General features: G+C 41.3%; 1 protein-coding gene across 1 annotated transcript in view; it reads right to left on the reverse strand.

The window, feature by feature from the left end:
• HEATR6 (HEAT repeat containing 6) overlaps positions 1 to 15,862 on the reverse strand; it is a 16,061-nt gene extending 199 nt beyond the window's left edge. The window contains 19 exon segments of the mRNA XM_010287476.1: positions 1 to 365; positions 823 to 1,027; positions 1,483 to 1,579; positions 2,279 to 2,403; positions 3,469 to 3,591; positions 4,783 to 4,917; positions 5,958 to 6,044; positions 6,630 to 6,752; positions 7,657 to 8,015; positions 8,256 to 8,355; positions 8,900 to 9,106; positions 9,420 to 9,597; positions 9,986 to 10,278; positions 11,386 to 11,523; positions 11,951 to 12,052; positions 12,309 to 12,423; positions 14,122 to 14,237; positions 15,202 to 15,342; positions 15,758 to 15,862. The exon segment at positions 1 to 365 is cut by the window's left edge and continues 12 nt beyond it. Coding sequence (XP_010285778.1) covers positions 1 to 365; positions 823 to 1,027; positions 1,483 to 1,579; positions 2,279 to 2,403; positions 3,469 to 3,591; positions 4,783 to 4,917; positions 5,958 to 6,044; positions 6,630 to 6,752; positions 7,657 to 8,015; positions 8,256 to 8,355; positions 8,900 to 9,106; positions 9,420 to 9,597; positions 9,986 to 10,278; positions 11,386 to 11,523; positions 11,951 to 12,052; positions 12,309 to 12,423; positions 14,122 to 14,237; positions 15,202 to 15,339 — 3,006 coding nt within the window. The 5' untranslated portion in view covers positions 15,340 to 15,342; positions 15,758 to 15,862.
• Positions 15,863 to 16,266: the final 404 nt, after the last annotated feature.

Consider the following 16,266-nt stretch of genomic DNA (forward strand, 5'->3'; position numbering starts at 1 on the left):
TCCAGATTTCAGATATTGCAAGACATAGGATTTGATTGCATCCCCATTTTCTGTTATGGTTTCCCAAATGGCTGGCAGGTCTGTGCTCTTTGCCAGGCTTAACAAATGAAGCAGAGCCTGGCAGATCTGTGTCCTGAGGCTGGCACTGTACTTGAACTCCAGAAAGTCCTCAGTGTCTTCACTCTTCTGCAAAGCTACCACCAAGGCACTCCAGATTTGGCAGAACTGCTCAGTGGAGCCGTAGCATTCCCTCTTGCTAGGGATGGAGAGGGCCATGGCTGACTTGATTCGGACTTTAAAATTCTTGCAGGACTTCACTACTGAGGAAAGTGCACTATATGCTTGTGTTGTCCAAGGAGCCTCTCCTACAAAACAAAAACAAAACCCCTTTTCAATCAGCCAAACTACACAAAACTGTAAATGTATCTCCTAAATATTTAATGAGCTTACATTTACTGTATTTATTCTGCTCCAGATGAGAGAATCAGGGGTTATGAAATGAAAAATTAGTTAACACACAGTTAATCCTCTCAAGTTTAGTAAGAGGAAGAGCGACATTTTGCATCTATTCACAGCTATAATCCCATCTTCAGGCTCTTTTCTAACGCGAGAGATCCAACTGAGTACAGCTCAGTTATGCCTGCCTTCGCATTCGCAGAATCTGAGCCTGTTTCACTGGCAAGAGTCCTGGGAAAGCTATGACAGCAAGATTCAGCTCAGTTTGCTTTCTCCCCTTCTCCCCAACACATTTGTAACAGAGACCTTCTTATCAAAATCACAACCTGCTGTGCAAATCCAAAGCCAGTGGGACAAGTTACTCACCGAGTGGCAAGGCAGGGTTCTTAAATACATTCCCCAGCGCGTAACAAGCATTCCAGCGCACTTTCATAGTGGCCTCGCTCTGAACAGTAAAAATAAGGGCCTGAAGAGATTCCTCGATGGCTTCCCTAAACCTGGGGTTTGCGATGTGATATGGCTGAAGGAAATGAAGCACATTCCCAAGGGCCCGGACTGCATTACTCTTTACCTGGAACACACATACACACAAAAAAACCAAACCACAAAACATTCTGGCTTTCAGCTTATAGGCAAAGCTTTTGTCTAGCCTGCTACGAAATCATGCTCAGAGCCAACAAGGAGCCCATCTGGAATCAGACTGGTGTCTTATCAGACAGTAACTTCCTAAATGCCACCAGAAAGATCATTCATTTGAAGGGGGGAAAAAAAAAACAAAACAAGAAAAACCCAAAAAAACCCTCCAACTCTGCACGGTGGGAAGGCACAATCAAATGCCCCGCAGGTCAAACATGGGAAACCTCCAAACACCAGACCTCATGAGAGGATGCCGAGCTGCAGCTCCCCAACTGTTGGGGCAAAACACCCCAAACTAACTAGTGCCTTTTTTCCTTTTTTTTTTTTTTTTAAATAAAAATGCAAGAGTTAACTACACTGTAACTCCACCCTCCTTCCCCTCAGTCATACCTTGTCTCTGTCCTTGGATGCTTCAGTTGCAGATCGTAACATTTTCAACAGCAGGACATCGGAAAATTCCTCTTGAAAACTTTGTCCCATCGTTTCCCTAGCAGAAGAATCACACTGTGAAAGGGCCCCTCAGATGATCCATCCCCAAAGATGTGATACAATCCTTTACAAAGGCATACGAACAACCTTCACTCTTTAGAAGGCTAATATGTAAGGCAGACCTTACTACATGTGACCACTATGTTTATTAATTTAAAACCAAACTATCAATGCAAGAAAGCCAGTTAGCAATGCATTAAGTCTGTAATAAAAAACAGAGGGCAATGAATTGCTCAGAGGCAATTCTTTAGCAGGAATATATGATAACTATTTCTCCTGTTAAAAATGTAACAGTAGGTTAGACTTCCTTCAGTCTTTGATTTGAGGAAGTGTTAAATATTTATTGCTCTTACTTCTGTGTTATGTTGAAAATAAAGTAACCAGGGAACATGCAATTACAGAAAGCAACGCAGAAGGAATAGAAAACTGAAAAGTAAACTTGGAATATACTCCAGAACTAATGATTAGAAAGACCTAAACCCAAGCAGGTTTGTAGAACTCAACCCCAGATGCATATGGGATACTTGTAATACAGTGTCATACCCTGGCAGACACACAGGCTGAAGAGTGGTTAAAAAGAAGCTTCCAAGACAAAATTTTGGCTTTTTTGATAGTAAGTAGATCAGTACCCTCTGTCTGACACTATGGCAACATGGGCAGAGAGAGGAGTTCTGTGGGCCAAGGCATGCTTACGTACATGTTGATGATCAGAGTGTCTGTAAGATTGCCCAGGGACCAAGCTGCTTTGGCACGGACGTTCGGAGACTTGTCATGGAGGGAATTCAGAATAGCGTTTGCTGTGTCTGCCACAAACATCACGTCCTATAAAAGTAAAAACAGCTGCAAAGTTAGAAAGTTTTTTTAAAACTTGGGTGATTTCCTTAGTAACATACACATTCTGGCTTTTCTAGGGGAAATGATACCTGCACAGAGACCAGCTCTATTCATAGACCTTTTTTTTTTTTTATGGCAAAAACTTTTAATGTGTTTATGATGCTCTCTGTACAGCTTTGATCTTTAATTACAGTCAAAGCCTGGGTGCTGACCAAGTTCACCACTCTCTTGGGTAGCTGTTGCTCAAAGGTTTCAATGTATTATTTAATTTCGTTGGTGCTTTAGTTACTTTGGATTTTAACATAATTACCTGGACTGCCAATCTTGTACTCATCAAATCCCACCCTTAATAAAGTAATTGCTTCTCCAAACTCCCTGTTGAGCTGCCTGTCTAATCTTCTCTTCTATGGCACATCACATTTCATTTTCATTCCCTTGCCTACAGTAAAGGATTTTCTTCCAAATATTTTGGACTCAAATCTCAACATCAGCTACTGCATACAATTTTTTTATTACAGTTGCCCATTTAAGGCTACACTGCAAAAACTACAGAGTCTTCCAGCTTAGCCAAGCTAAGATAAATTTTTTTTTGTGGAAACAAAACAACATTTTTCTCTAAATAAGATTTACTACTTAGTTTTAAGCAAAACTGAAGCCTTCATATTAAAAACTTGTTAAACTCTACAGAGTACTGTACAGCTGTTCCCTTCCTCCCAGCTCTACCTCATCTCTTGCAGCTCCTTTGTGCCAACCTAGCCTTTCCCACTTCTGTGCCTGAGAGCTTGGGGAAGATCCTGACCTCCCTCCTTTTGGTCTCACTTACGAGGCACTCTGGCTTCTGCTTCATCTCACTTAAAACTGCACTGGTTCTCTTCACCACATAGAAGGCAAGAGCAGGTCTGGAGACAGTAAAGAAAAGCTATATATATATGCTACAGACCAAAACCAAGAAGGAAGGCCAATTCATTCCAAAAGAACTCATGTCCCACATCTTACAGTTCATCAAACCCATTATAAAATGGCTCAAAATAAGAAAAATGGGCCAGTTCTGACCTGTCGAAGGCAAGAGAAGAGGATGTAGACTCCAAGCGCGCGTGCAGCTGCAGCTTTTACCAGCGGGTTCTCACTGTGGTTCAGGCCAAGAAGCAGAGTGACACACAGTATCTGCTGGTCATTCTGCAATGATAAGCAGTCATGGCAATAGAGAGAAACGGAAAAGATCTCTGTCCCACATTTCAATTTGACAATTGACAAATACTCTGAAAGACCCTAATATGTGGAATCTATAGAAGCTACCATTTAGAGTGTGCCTCTTTTCTTTCAAGTAAATTGACTGGCTTTTCAGGATGCCACACAGGAAATGAGAATGCGTGCAGCAAACATGATCTTGTTGCTGTTAGATAAGACCACAAAAGAAATCAAATTATTAACTCTCATCCAAATGCAGAAGGCATAGCCCACCAGAGGTAAAACAGACTGGATCGGTTGCGTTTTCTTGTCTTAGTTCACTCTTTCCCCTTCATTAACAAGGACAGCCAGGCAGATTAAGTTCACCCTGGACAGATTGTCAGTTTACCAACCCATGACAAAGATCTTTGTTTCATCAGAGCAAAGGGTCAGAGTGGGCACTGACTTGACCCCACATGGCCACAGGGGCAAGAAAGTGTATGGGATCAAAGTACAGGGTGATGAAGTACATGCTGTACTTGGAGAAACCAGACAGAGAATTCCAGAGATACTGCTGTACTAGCAATTCTTGGGCAAATGAGATCTGGCAGAGTACTCCCCATCAAGAAGGGCACAGTGACACAGAAGGAGCTGCACAATGCAGTGGTGATACACTGCCAAGGCTTTCATGTTTAAAAGCATATTTCATGTTGCAAAAGGAGAGTAAGGCCAACACATTTGTTTGCTTCTGCCAGGGCAATCACCGCAGTTTAGTGTTTTAGAAGCCAGCCAAAAGAAAAACCATGCATTCAAACTGGTGAACAACGTCAGCCCCTGGCTGTTAGCTCAGCTGTCTCTTCAAACACTTAACCAGCAAATAACAACCTTCACCTCTCCCTCATGCAAGGAAATTCTTGCCCTCCGTCTCCCATGCATCATCGCCAAAGCCGGGTATTCATGGCAGAGCTAAACAGCTTCTGTGACCCACAGCTTAATTGTTTTGACAGAATAATTACTGTCAACGTTACTTTTTCCAATCTTTTCATAGTCACAACTTGTTTAGAATGAAAAAAAAAAAAATCTGGAAGATTTCTCTACCCTCTCCTTGAAAGTTTTAAAAGGCTTTACACTACTACGCAAACAAACAAGAGCAAAGCCTCCGTTGGTAAAAATGCCACGCTTAAAGGAGTGCTCTCTTACCTGCAGACTGCTGAAAGCTTCTGGCAAGATAGAGGACAGGGCATCACAGGCGCTCGTCTGGAGAGTTGCATGTGGAGAGTTCTGAAGAGTGCCAGGTAAGGGGCCATTTAACATCATAGTCCAGAAGGTTACAACCTACAGAGGAAGCAGCCAGGTTTACCTATTTAAGCTCAGCAATTATGCCCAAGTTCTATAATAGATCATCTTTTTCTATCATCACCTTTAAGACATACTTCCAGCAGGTAGTATAACCACACATGAAAATGATTACAACTGTTTGCTAGCCTAAAATACTTAGCATTAAGAAACACTTTAAGGACATTTTAGTACTGCTATCAAGCACTTATTCACTGAGTTTTGTTTATTTCCTTCTCAGGGCCACATACACTCAGATTAGACTGCATTAGGTAGAATTACAATCCCATTCTTGAATCCACACAGCTGGGTATTTTAATTTGCCAATTCACATTTATATCAAGTAACAGAAACCCAGTGCTACTGGACACATTTCCTATCTTGTAGGGTTACTAGTGACTGGCTCAAAACTTAGCATATATGCCAAAGAAATCTGGCAACGTTCTGCTGACAGAAGCAAGACTTAAAACAGCCTATGTTACTGCTAGAATGTCAGTGCCTCAGCTTTGGCAACCTTATCCAACAGCCAGCTTCAAACAATGAATTTTTCTGAAATCACATATATTATGGTTCTGGCCACTCCCTCTGCACTTGCGAGCAGCCAGAGCATGTAGGCTGGCTATTATAACAATGCAAATTCATCAAAACTCTAAAAGTGTATGTCTAGGTTTTATGCAGCAGTAATGACACAAGCAAAATCTGCGCTGTTTTTTCCAACTTTCTGATTTACAGCAGGCAGGAAGAGGAAGGATGAGGAAAGGCAGAGAGGCAGTGTTAACATCATGTAAAAAAAAAAAAACAAACCAAACAACAAAACCACACAACCCACACCTGCCTACAGACAAAAACAGATACCAAGATAATGCAGGGCAGGAAGTCTACAAAAATTGTACATATCAGCACCTATAAAGCCACAGGGTACTGAGTCCCTTTCTGCTTTCCTACAATTGATTCACCTGTATCCATGTTAGCGACTTTGCAGAGAGTTCAAGAAGGGAAACTCAGTGAACTGGAATCTCAGAGGGTGCCCACACACTTACCACACTGACCGGTACTCTCTGATCAGGGGCAACAGCTGAATCGGGTTTGTACTGCTGTAGGACACCTGTGCCCAGCTCCTCCAGAAGCTGGAAGGAAACAAAGAGCAATTCGGTCTTTACCAGGGATTACTCAAGTACCATGGAACTATAGCTACCTTTACCTAGGAGTATACTTGCTTACCCAGGGAACAAACCCAAAAGATTCAGTATTGTTTTGGACTTTATTCTGTCCCTGTCAGTAAAGAAATTAGAGGTAAAGCCTTTCTTTATGTAAGCATAAAGTCTCCAGCTAGAACAGCATAACAAATTGCTGAGCAAAGAGGAAATCTCTCTGAGCTTTCCTTTGGGTGACAGACTACGGTTCCTGCACCAGCTGATGCTAAATCAGGGATGGGCCAGTGTTATAGTCCATGCGTTTCCCAAGCTTCCTAGTGACTCAGCAGAGCAACAAAATTCTGCTAAGAATTCAAGATTGGAAGCAGAGGTGCATTTCTCAAAGTGTCAGGGTACTGCATTGCCCAAAGAGCTGCAGCAGGCACCAGCTCTTTACAGTGTGCTGCATCAAACACAAGATGCTCTGAATATTCATCACAACTCATCTGTATTTGCAAAGCACGCTAACAGATAAAACCGACTTGTTAAAACAATGCTGATGTTTCCTCATGCTCTTACTTTGGCTCCATGAAGCTGAATGGATGGATCCATTTCTTCCATACATCTGCACGCCACTTCTCCAAGTTCTAGGAAATAGCTCTGAGCCATTGAGAAATAACCTTTTACAAGAAGAGCCAACACCTAAACACACACAAAAGAAATTCCATTCAGCATTTTTGCCTTCTGCTAAACCAAAATACCCCAAATACACAGAGAGGATGTTAATGGGCTAATCAACACCGGGACCAGATACTAAACTTTGATGTAATAGACACACCATGCAGCACAACTTCTAGAATACTAGAGCTAATTAAAACCCTCCCTATTCCATTATCTTGTTCACAAAAGGGCCACAAAAGCACTATCGGGTAGCAACACAATGAATTATTTACTGTAAGTGAGGTCTCCTCTAGCTAAAAAACTAAGCAAGGGTGGCTGTAAGAGCAACACTCTCCTATAATACTGCTGCTGCATTCTGTGAAGCTGGAGTTAACAAATATTCATCGTTCCAGGAAAAAAAAGTGAGACTCCTTGGGATGCATGTTACAAAATCTTACTATTTTCTGTGGTTACATGAAGGAAAACAAGGCCAAGTCTCAACATTCACAGGTACTCCTTTAGTCACACCAGCATCACTCCACAGTTCCTTGCAGACTGTTCTCTGACTGCAAGGTTCTTTGCCACCTTTTTATAGCAAAACTTTAATTCCAATTCTGTACAGAGGAGTTTGCAAGGGGAAGATTCACAGCCTTCACCAGATGCCAGCACACACCATCAAATAATATTTAAAAGTAATGACGCTATCAAAAGTCACAGGCAGATGAACTTGCTGCAGCAGGTTTACTAAGGGACGGTAACGCTGTGGACACAGGCACGGCTCCCTCAGTTACAGCAGCTCAGACACGCTGCACTAGCTAATGCTTTACCCTAAATCTCACTGAAAGAGCTAGGAGCAAAGGCAACCCACGAGTGAGGCCTGGCTGACATGAGGTAATTTGACATTGTACCAAGCTGTTTATTTCACAAGATAGCTGTTCATCCCCACCTGTAAGGATTCCAGTCGAAGGGGACACGGTTCATAAACACTGGAAAACGATGGAAAGTTAGCATCGCTGTCAGAACAGGAATCCTCTCTGGGCAGAACAACGATGGAAACGCAGAGACGGAGAAGCCAGCATGGTTCTGAAGACGTACATCCTGCTGGATTATCTGGAGGCTCCCCTTCCGAGGGGAGTGCTTTTCTCCACTGCTCAGAAGAATTAAAACGGTGAGGGGTTGCGCTACCGCTATTATTTAGCCCTGAAGAACTGGGCTGTTGCAAAAGCAACTGCACCTCTGGTAAAGGTGCTTGGACAGATACTATAGCCCCTAGTAACGTGAGACTAGAAACTCGAACATTAACATCTGCAAGAAAGAACAGGGCAGGGGAAGGAAAAGCCAGTCCGTTAGCATCCCACTGACACGTCAGCATCCTTCTTCAGCAGTCTTCAGACAAGACAGGTCATAACATACAATCCAACAGCAATACATAGGTTTATGTATTTATGAAGCATGGGGGGTGGAATCCACAACGATTTTCTAATAACCAATGCTGAATTAAGATATAACATATACAAAGAGGCTCCAGCCAAACAGAACGCAAACCTTTATGACAAATGTATGGCTTTATCTGGTTCCAAACTCTTGTCAGCAAACCAGGTTTTAAACGGCTGTATGGTGCATTTGAAACCAAATTCGCAAGGCACTGAAACACACAAAAGAACATACATGGAGTGGTGGTTACAATGTCAGCCTGGCCTCCAACAGATTTGTTTTTACATTTGCAATTTTGGTCATTTAGACAGCTAATTACCTGAGGGCACCTGAAAACAAATGCCCCAATTATCTGCCATTTGAAAATGGGTTACAAACTTGGCTCCTAAGAACTAGTATTTAACTACTGTGACCTGGCATAAAGACCAAGGAATTTCAATAGCCCGTGGAAAGCCTTTTTTGCCAATTTGGATTCTAGTTTTAAAGCCAATGTGAGTCTTCAGAATCATTTCATAGGTTCATTCAGCTCCAAAAAAATGCAGGAACAAGAGAGTTGTGCTGAAGAGAAAAACACTAGGGCTCTGTAGGAAGACTCAGTCAATGAAGCCTTGTGAGATGACAACAGTCAATCCCGCCCCCCCGCCACCTTAGTCCTCAACAGCTACAATAATAACTACGCAATCTTTCATCAAGACTTAGTCTAGAGACCGGTATCATCTTTTGGGCAGCATTTGAAACATTTACAGTACAGTTACCTTGACTATTTGGGTCAGTGTTTGAGAAGAGGATTCTGCCACCAGAGCTAGCAGCAGGCAGCGGTGCAGCTCCCGGATGCTAGAAGCAATAGTTACAGAGAAGGGAGTAAAAGCTCTCTTGTGATCATTAGCATCTTCAGCAACAGAAAGAAACTGCTTAGAACCTTCCAGGATGGCTGAGAGAACTTGAAGAGCACAGGCACGGGTCTGAAATGATAAAACATTTCTGTTACCCACTTCTAACATCTCCTTCAAGCTGATGGAGAATTTTAAAAATTTATGAAAGTCTCTTTCTCCAGCAAGAGAAAAATTCAACTCCAGCTATCTTTTCTCATAACTTTAAGCAGTATACAACCAATCCTTTGTTTCCCTAAACAACACATCCTCTTTTATTTCTTGCGGTACAGTGACCAAGCAACACAGACACAATAGCCAAATTGCTTACTGAAGGCCAGAGAAGGCAACTCTTAAGATCAATATACAAAAAATACAATGTTTTTTCTACTCAGAATTGCCTCACCTTTGGAGAGGGGTCCTTTAAAGCAATTGTCATCAAGGACACTGACTGGGGGCTGCCAATACCAGGTGCATCAGGAACAAATGCTGACCAGTAGCCATAAAGAACTCTTTTTTCTATTGATTTTATAGCAGAGAGGAAACAGGCTAGAGCCCCTTGACGAACATTAGCTTGATAAGATCTTAAAAACAAACAAAAAGATTAATGAAGTCGCAGTGAAAAGTAATGGACTTAACCTCTTTCGGTTATATTAGTGGCTAGCTGTGAAATTTTTTAGACCTAGAATAGGAAGAGAAAGAACAAATTTACTTTCAAACCAATACAAATTCCTGCCTTCCAATTTTCTTGTATCACCACATAAATCAAAAGGGAAAGTGATTTCCTCAACAGTTTTGATCAAGAACCAAATGCTAGGATCCTGTGGAAGTGCAAGAGTCTGCACACATGTAAAATTTGTGCCAGATCTATGGGAACAAAAGGTTTGCTTTAACATGATACATGAGCTTAAACTGTTACAAACAACAGTACATTCTGCTACCATGCTCTATGTTTGCATGAACAACAATCACCTCATTTTGCTCTGCATTCCACCTTCGGCATCAGAATATTCCGACTCACTGCTGCTGATTCTCTTCCAAGCAGTATAATGTGAAGACAAGTGATCCTTTCCAGCAGGCACATGTGCAACATCTGATGCACGAGTCCGAGAATCCGAACTAGGACTGTTCTGCATATCCCCCAACTGTAATTTCAGCATGTCTGCTCCAAGGACTGATTCATTTCCTACATCACCCAAATCTTGTCTTCCTTCTTCCCCAAACTCTCCCTTCTTTTGTTTCCCTTTGGACTTTTTTCTTCGGTTCTGTTTTAGGATGAAAAATAGATTTTTTTTTTTTTTTAAGTATTTGATATAATATCTAGAAAGATGTGCAAACATTTTATAGTTGTAAATCTAGGGGAAAAAGGCCTCATCTGAAAACAAAACTAATTCAGAATAAAAACAGAGTTTTATATAATAAATCGTGCCCTCTGTATAGTACATCAACATCAAATTATACACGTTTCTAAATGAGTTTTTAGGTGAGATTTAGTTTAACCAAGAGTTATCACAGCTATTTAGCATCTTCTGATGCAACAATACTGCACATAAGTGCAGTTATATGTATATGCAATACTGTACATAAACAATCACTTCTTTATATCTGAGAGTCTGCAAATTATTAGTAGCAATCGTAACATCAGTATAGTAATACATTAATATAAGTAGGTGGTTTATATCTGAATCACCTCAAAAATTAAGCTTTAGCCTCTTCATCAGTAAAGATTTCCAACAAAGCTTTTGTGTGAAATACCATTTTTAACTAAAAGTGATTAAAAGAAGAGGAACAGTAAATACTTCTGTAGTTTTTGGATTTACAGTAGGTATTTAACATCCAAAATGAAACAAGTCAACATGACTATACAACTTTATTTTCCTCTAATGTCTTTAGATAATCGGTAATCCAAAATGTTTACAGGGTTAAAAAATAACCTGTAGAAGGATTAAGCAGAACAGATGGGGGAGGGGGGAGGAAATCAGTCTCTGGATGAACTTGACTTCCCTAAGAAAGAGTCAAACAATTGTGCAAGTGTTAGGAAAGAAAACGTAACTTATAAAATAAAAAGCTTTGGCTAGTCTGCACACACCAATCCCATGTCTGCAGGCCAAGAATTCTTGGCTATAGATGAGTAACTGATGCATACAGCTTAACTCAGGAAAACCAGTCTCTGCAGAGCCATTTGTTCTTGTCATCCGAGTGTACAAAGCAATTTTACTCAGTGCAGAGGTTTATAATCGATACCTTTAAAGCAAAGAATGTGAGATGTATCACATGCTCAGAACACAGAGCCTGTTAGCCACTAATATCACACCAGATAACACACATGCGCACAGTAAGCATGCAGCAGAATCACTGTAATTTCAGCTTACCCCTGTCTGCTTAAAGGTGGCTGGTTCTGAGTGTTCCTGTTTGACGGGTGACCTTTTATCATACTGAGGTAATGGAGCCGGGTACAAGGCTGCAGGCATTTCTATGCTCAGTCCGGGCAGCCCATGAAACATACACTTCTAGAACACAAACAAAAACATTAGCATTCTTCCCCTTTTTGATGCACAAAGATGTACTGTGTATTTACTTGTGTGTTCAGCACTTTTCAGCTGGGCTTGTGATCCTTCTCCCAGGTCTTGCTTCTCCCCATGCTATCTAACAGCTATGCAACATCTGAAGTTCAACTCTCTCTAGAAGGATTTTAAGTAGGTACACAGAAAGGAGCCTCCCATCTTTCTCTCACATGCTTTGGTAGGAAGTGCAGTTAAGATGCTGTGAGAGAAACTCAATGTCTTTTTCTTCATCTCTCACACTTCATTTCCCCCCATGCTCAGGCTTCTCTGCTCCCTCTCTCTCATCTTCTCCTACTGTTTCCCACTTAACAAGCCTCTGGAACACGCACCTTCCAGCAACTGCCTCTTTCTCAAGGTGGAGTTAAGTACTTACCTTTAATACTGCAAGAAGAGATCCAATTTGGTCAGTTTGAATTAGTTTCATCTTGCCACCATTTAGAAGTGACTGGATACCTTTCAGTGCATTTTGCAGTAACTGAAAACCAAAATAGAGGATTACTTTTCCGTCCAAAAACGTTGAAGGTCCACATCTCTCCAGTGACCTTCTAGGCAATTATGGTTTTGCGCAACATAATTACTGGGACAGTTATTTATGTTTATTTAAAAAAAAAAAGTCTATTTAAGCAAAATCTCAGTTGACAACATTCCAAGTCTCATGTATTCCAAATTCAAATATTCCAGCAGCACAATCTCCTAATTAGAGTATTCTAGACAATTAGACTCACACTTACCATGCAAAAAGTGATGTCGTCTACATCAGAGGTTTTTGAAGACTGCAGAACACTTAGAAAGGTTTGAAAACAGACACTTCTGTAGGACTCATCCAAGTATGGCTGTCCAGGCACACTAAAATTAAAGCAGGAGGAGACAAATGGTTGGTTTACAGCCTGTGCCACAGCTTTATAAAGTTACACAAACTCAGATCAAGCCCTCTGCTAGACTGAAGTGCACAGCCCCAGATGGACGGATGGCTCTGTGAAAGAGATCAGCTCTACCACTATAAAGAAGAAAAGGAAACCTTCTGCTCAAAGAGCTAGTACAATCATAGTGTGCCTTACACCTGCCCTGCTTCTGTGGCCACCTTCTCAATTACAATGACTCTCCAAGCATAGCTTAACAAGCTGTCATGCTTATAAATGCTTTTTAGGCAAAACTTGGCATTGAAAAGCACCTAGAATGACTTTTGCCATCTCCCTAGTTTCCATGAAGCCTGGACAACCTACATGTGCTGAAACATTTTAATAGCCACTTGACTTACTACCTGAAGAGAGAGGGCAACTGCATCACTTCATGTGTGCTAACTTGAGTACCATTTAGTAAGAGCTGGCCATTGTTGCAGTGGATTTAAAGTCATTAAACAAATTATTTTGTAATGGATTCCTAAGCACCTGATTCCAACACATTTAAGCCATCAATGCATGTTTGATAATACTCACAGGACAACTCTAATATTGCGAGTGATTTTCCTGAAGTTAGAATCAGAGAATAGTTGAGGTTGGAAGGGACCCCTGGAGATCATCTAGTCCAACCCCCTTGCTTGAAGTAAAAGCAACCAAAGCAGGCTGTACAGGACTGTCTCCAGTTGGGTTTTGAATATCTCCGAGGATGGAGACTCTGCAGCCTCTCTGAGCAACTGGTTCCAGGGCTGAAGAATCCTTACTACTTTTTTTTTTTCCTTATGTTTAATTGGAATTTTTTGTATTTCAGTTTGTGCCCACTGCCTCTTCTCCTTTCACTGGGCACCACTGAGAACAGTCTGGCTCCGTCACCTTCATTCCCTGACATCATACATTTATACACATTGGTAAGATCCTCACTAAGCCTTCTCTTCTCCAAGCTAAACAATCCTAGCTCTCCACATAGAAAAATCATCATGCCCTAAGCTGCCAGATGTTGTATTTATTTACATAAGTAGTTCTTCAGACTTCATCTATAATTGCTGAAATTCCAAGCTTTTGTGTTTGGTTGGTTTGTTTGTGTTGGTTTTGTTTGTTTTGTTTTTTTTTAAACAAGCCATCTGTTCAGGGGAACTATTAACCAAAAAACTCTTTACAGCAAGTCCAAATATCTATTGCATTTATAACTGCTTGCTTGCCCACAGAGTCTGGTTAGTCAAAATTCTTCCCATATAGCAAATAATGAAGATTTGATGTTGCTGCGTCATCAGCATATTTACATGTGGAATGGAAAAATGGATGAATTGCAAAATAACAACTGACAATCATGATAAAAACTTGTAGCTGACCATTTTTATGCAAAATTAACCCAAAGAATCATTGCAGTGACCAGAGAGCATAATGCTTTTTCTTTTCTTCCCTAAGCTAATCTCCATAACATTAGTTCTGGAAGAGTGAGAGTTTATGGTTTTATCCATAGATGATACAATATCTTGGAGCACTAAAGTTTTAAATTTCAGATTCATGCATATATGCCTTACTGATCCTGCATTTGCTGCTCCTAGCACAGAGCAGAACAGTTGTCTGTGCTGTCAGATGTACATCTTCCAAAGCATCCACTCCACCATCTGAAAAGGCTTGCACGCACCTGAGACACAGGTTTGCCATGCTGCGTACTGCTGCCCTCCTGAGTTCCACATCTGGCTGAGCAGAATCACTGAACTGCACCAAGAGCCCAGTCTTGCCCAGCAAATCCGGGAGATACTAAAACAAACCACCAAAAGTCATTAGGGGTCAGTGCTTTTCCCTCAGCCTCCTGATTCTTCTGTTTGGTAGCTAAACATATCGATGCTACAAAAAAAGATTTGTCATCTGCAATTTCTGAATCCATAGACAGATTACATTTACAAAGAGTGACATGAAAAATATTAATTCCCAAAGTTCTCTTATTTTCTATTTAAAAAGCATAGAGCATGAGAATAGTTCACATTGAGTCCCAGGTCATGCTTTCTTCCCAGACAACTGCTGTGGTTATATAGGCTACAAACCCACACAAGCTGGCAGCTCCAAAACCGCTAGCATCACCACCCTGCGCTTAAGCCCAACAGCAGAAACTGCTCTGCAAGCTGCCAAGAGCTGGTGACAGCAGAATGCATTATATCAAACACTATCAGTCATGCTGCAGCAACAAGGAGCTTTGTACAAACCTCAGGATTGATAACTGATAGTCCCCAGTTTGAAACAGCTTTGAGCCCACCGCACACCAAAGACCTGATCTGGTTACAGGATAAATTTCAGGATCCTCAATGGAGCCTGCTGAGTAACGTGCAATTTGAAGCTCCCCGCGTTCTTCCTGCCTGATAAACAGGCATACCAGCGTGCTTAGTCTGCAGACTAAGCCTGATGTCCTTCTCTAATAGTGTGCCTTTGGCTCAAGCCAGGTAACAGGTGGTCCCTACAGCTGCAGCCTGCAGGTATAGCAGTATTCGGCCTGGGAAGAATCTCGTTATCTATTGATTACTAGTATACTCATCTATCACACCTGAAATTCAACTTTTCCACAAATACCAGTCACTATTTAAATAGAATTATTCTTGACATAAAAGCTGTGGCGATTTGAGAACATGATACTTTTTCATCCTTTCTTTTGGGAAAAAAAAAGAAAGTAGAAACAACCAAAGGGTGCAATTTTTTTGTGTGGTTACTTTCTCTTAGCTTGTAAACTCACCTTCTGACATTTAGGTCCATTATTGTAAACAAGAGCTGCTAAGGCTTGCAGAACTTCAACATGTGTCCAAGAGCTGCACTGCTTAAGAGCAGAGATACAGTAGGAGACAAGAAAATTCAAGTTCTGTTCATCAACCATCACCTGTCATAGCAGAAAAGGACTGTGGTCAAGAAAACATCATCAAGTACTGCTGGAGTCAATATATGCAGATAAGTTGTTTACAGACTCAGGTGATCTGGCAGTTGAAATTACACACCATCACAGAATCAGCTGACACTTAAGAACCAGATAAATCAACACAAATGTCCTATAACCAAGAGTATTTTGGATGGTATATCACTTCTGACTGAGAGCCATTTTTACATCTGGAACCCCTCAGTCATGCTAGAGCTACAGATCAGAATCTCAGCTAGGAATGAATAAGCAATACAGTTAAAATCTGAGGGACTCTGCATGAAGGTCAGCCCTGTAAGAAGACAGAAGGGCTCCCTGGCTTAGTGGGGTACCAGGGAGCCAGCACACAGGGAGAGGAAGGACAAGGCCAAACTTTCTGTACCTGAAATCTATTAAGTAAGTGATGGATAAGCTGACAAACTTTGCTGACAAGATGTTCCTGATCAAGGTGAACCAGCTGACAGGCTTGGACAAGCAGAGCACAAACATCCTGGAAAAGAAAGCCTCAGTTTATTATCTAGAGACTACAAAGCTAGGGTGGAAACCACATCAGCAGATAAGACTTTGATCACACAACCAAATCCGCATGTGGATACCGCTAACATCAATACACATGGCTAATATAATGAAGTGAATGCAACTCCAGCTAGTGAGCTTCCCCTCATTTACCTACAGACCTTCATCCTGATGCGGGGATATGCTGACATGGATTCAAATTGCAGGAGTGCTGCTCAAACAATACCCCAAAAGTATTGTTTTTGGGAGCAAAAGCAAAGCCAATAATAATGGCAAAAGAAAAATACAAAGTTAGATCAAGGAACAGAAGCGGGGGGGAAAAAAGGAGCACTGTCCAAAAAAAAAAAAATCAATTCATTCCAAAACGCGAAGTAA

This window comes from Phaethon lepturus, unplaced genomic scaffold (genome assembly GCF_000687285.1).
Source record: "Phaethon lepturus isolate BGI_N335 unplaced genomic scaffold, ASM68728v1 scaffold41495, whole genome shotgun sequence".
NCBI lineage: Eukaryota > Metazoa > Chordata > Aves > Phaethontiformes > Phaethontidae > Phaethon > Phaethon lepturus.